The sequence below is a fragment of the Octodon degus genome, unplaced genomic scaffold (assembly GCF_000260255.1).
Source record: "Octodon degus isolate 3935 unplaced genomic scaffold, OctDeg1.0 scaffold00297, whole genome shotgun sequence".
Taxonomy (NCBI): Eukaryota; Metazoa; Chordata; class Mammalia; order Rodentia; family Octodontidae; genus Octodon; species Octodon degus.
This window is the reverse complement of record NW_004524873.1, coordinates 1,645,051-1,647,509: the sequence shown is the minus strand read 5'-3', so window position 1 is coordinate 1,647,509 and position 2,459 is coordinate 1,645,051. Positions and strand designations below refer to the sequence as shown.

General features: G+C 35.3%; 1 protein-coding gene across 1 annotated transcript in view; it reads right to left on the bottom strand.

Annotated features, from left to right (window-relative positions):
- The window catches only part of Kiaa0368 (KIAA0368 ortholog), a 143,892-nt gene extending 141,999 nt beyond the window's left edge, over window positions 1-1,893 (bottom strand). The window contains exon 1 of the mRNA XM_004647268.2: window positions 1,790-1,893. Coding sequence (XP_004647325.1) covers window positions 1,790-1,811 — 22 coding nt within the window. The 5' untranslated portion in view covers window positions 1,812-1,893. The remainder of the gene's footprint in view (window positions 1-1,789) is intronic.
- Window positions 1,894-2,459: the final 566 nt, after the last annotated feature.

Genomic DNA, 2,459 nt, shown 5'->3' with positions numbered 1-2,459 from the left:
AAAAAAAAAAAAGTCAGGCAGTCCAGCATCAAATACAACATAATATGTCGGCAGTGGAGCTCTAATGCCAAAAAGAGACAATAAATTCTGGTTCCTGTGGGAGTTGCTTCCCTGCAGCCAAAGCAGACCATGGTAGAGGAAGAGGGGGCACACTATGAGCACTTCAGGAGTTCAAGTACTAGTATCCCTGGCCCCCAAGATTAAGGCAATCAGATCATCTAGACCACTGGTCCATATGATCCTCTCCCCTGGCCTATGCAGATTCCCCAATGAGGAAACCCATGTACACAGATGCACTAATGTCCAGGTCCTTTAAGCAAGGAAACCAAAGAGGAATCTCTTTTTTCCCTGACATCAGCAAACTATCCCAACCCAAAATGGCCCATAACAAGGCTACACTCATCCCTGCGTGTATGCCCATGTGCATGCACACGCACACATGCACACATACATACACACACAAGGAAGAGGGAAATCTGGTACCTTGACTGAACTGAAACAGGTAATAAGACAAAAATGTTCATCTGTACCTCACATGCAGTGAAAAAGTGGCAGACTCTCAACATACAGACACTTTGAAGATCACAAACACTCCCAAGCAGGCCCTTTCCCCAAAGCCAGTAACTAGAAGATGTGCTATCAGAAACCAGTTTTTGTAAGATGATGAACAGGATTACTTCAGTTTATGAAAGCTAGTTTAAGGAAGATAATATACACTACATAAGAGTTCAGACTACATAAAAGCCAAACCAAGATCCACCCAAAGCAGTTAATTAATCAGTAAAACAATCTTCATTGGATTTATAAACACTTATAATATTTTTATTTAACTCACTGCTGAAATCCTAGCATTTGTAGTTTGATCTACTTGTCTTCAGCATACCATAAAGGCATTAAAACTTCTCTCATACACCCAAAAACTCTTAAGAGTTATAAAATTTAAGAAAGGATAAACAATGCCCTCATTGCTCTTTGAAACAATTCTTCCAACCTCTCAATTTTCTACTTCTCTACATAGCTGAGGAAAAGCCTTATGTGAATGGCAAAAGTAAACCAAAATTAATTCTAAAGTTGAATGCTGGCTTATAAAATATTGTCCCTCAAAATTCCACATAAATGAATTAAACATCATATATCATAACCATTAATATACATACAAAAAGTGATGGGGGAGGACTCAAATTAGTCTTAAGAGCTAAATGTACTTTTGGACTAAAATTGCAAACTCCAAAGTAGTCGCTGGGTAGATTACCTGGGATCAGATAATTACAATCTGAATTTGTCAATCAAAGGACAATATATTCTTGTACTTTTCTCAGAATGCAGCAGAGATTAAATTGCTTTTGTTAAAACTCATTGTGCATGTCAAAACAGAAGGATCAGAAATATCCAATTACCATGATGCTGCCTCCTTCAATACCTCCTCTTTTTTTATAAACAGAACAATTAATTCCATCATGACTTCCTAGAGCATGAAAATTCTTTTTCTGTGTGACAATGTTACTCACAGACCACAACCCATTCTTTCCCTCATGCACACTGCTGAGCAACATCTTCAATTTTTATCTTTTTCTTCTTTCCTGTTAATTTTTTTATGTTTAGCATTACAGAGAACAGAAACTTAAGGCATACACAAGCTAATAAGAATCTCACTGATTCTTGCAATGATAGCTAAGAAATGGGAGGGTACAAACATCAAGATCTAGGGAAAACTGCTACCTGATAATCCATGCATTTTTAAATGCTGCTACAAAAAATGCACACATCCTCAGGAACTAAATCTACTAACCTCTACAATCAATGTGATACATGGTTTATCCAATCTTGACAAAAATCCTCTGGATCACCAATGGTATGTTCATCCACTCGTACATATGCAACTGTATAAAGAATCTATTATTTAGAACACCAAAAAAAAATACAATTAAAAGATTTATACGCATAGCTGCCATTTTAAGAAAAAATAAGCACTTTTCATTCTTACTACAATCTCTGATGCGCTGTTAAAAATATAATTATCAAATTTGGGAAAGAATAAGGAATATGTGATAAACAGAATTTATTAAAAATAAGCTAATGCTTAAAAATATATACTATTTGAAAACTAAAAAACTTCAACATCAATAAAGCATATACTTTAATCATGTATTTGTGTATATCATAAACATCAAAAACCTTATATTAAAATTAAGAAAATATCTGAATTATGATAGTTTTATAAGAGTATAAGCACATATACATGTTATTAAAATATTACAAATAAGACTATAAATGGTTAACACATAACCAGTAACCTATGACCTGTCCCTGCACTCTATCTTCCTTGTCTTTTTTTTTTTTTTTTTTTTTTTGGCGGAACCAGGGATTGAACTCAGGCCCTTGCACTTGCCAGGGAAGCGCTTATTCTACTGAGCCATCTCCCAGCCCCCTTCCTTGTCTTTTCTATTTCTCCTTTTCAA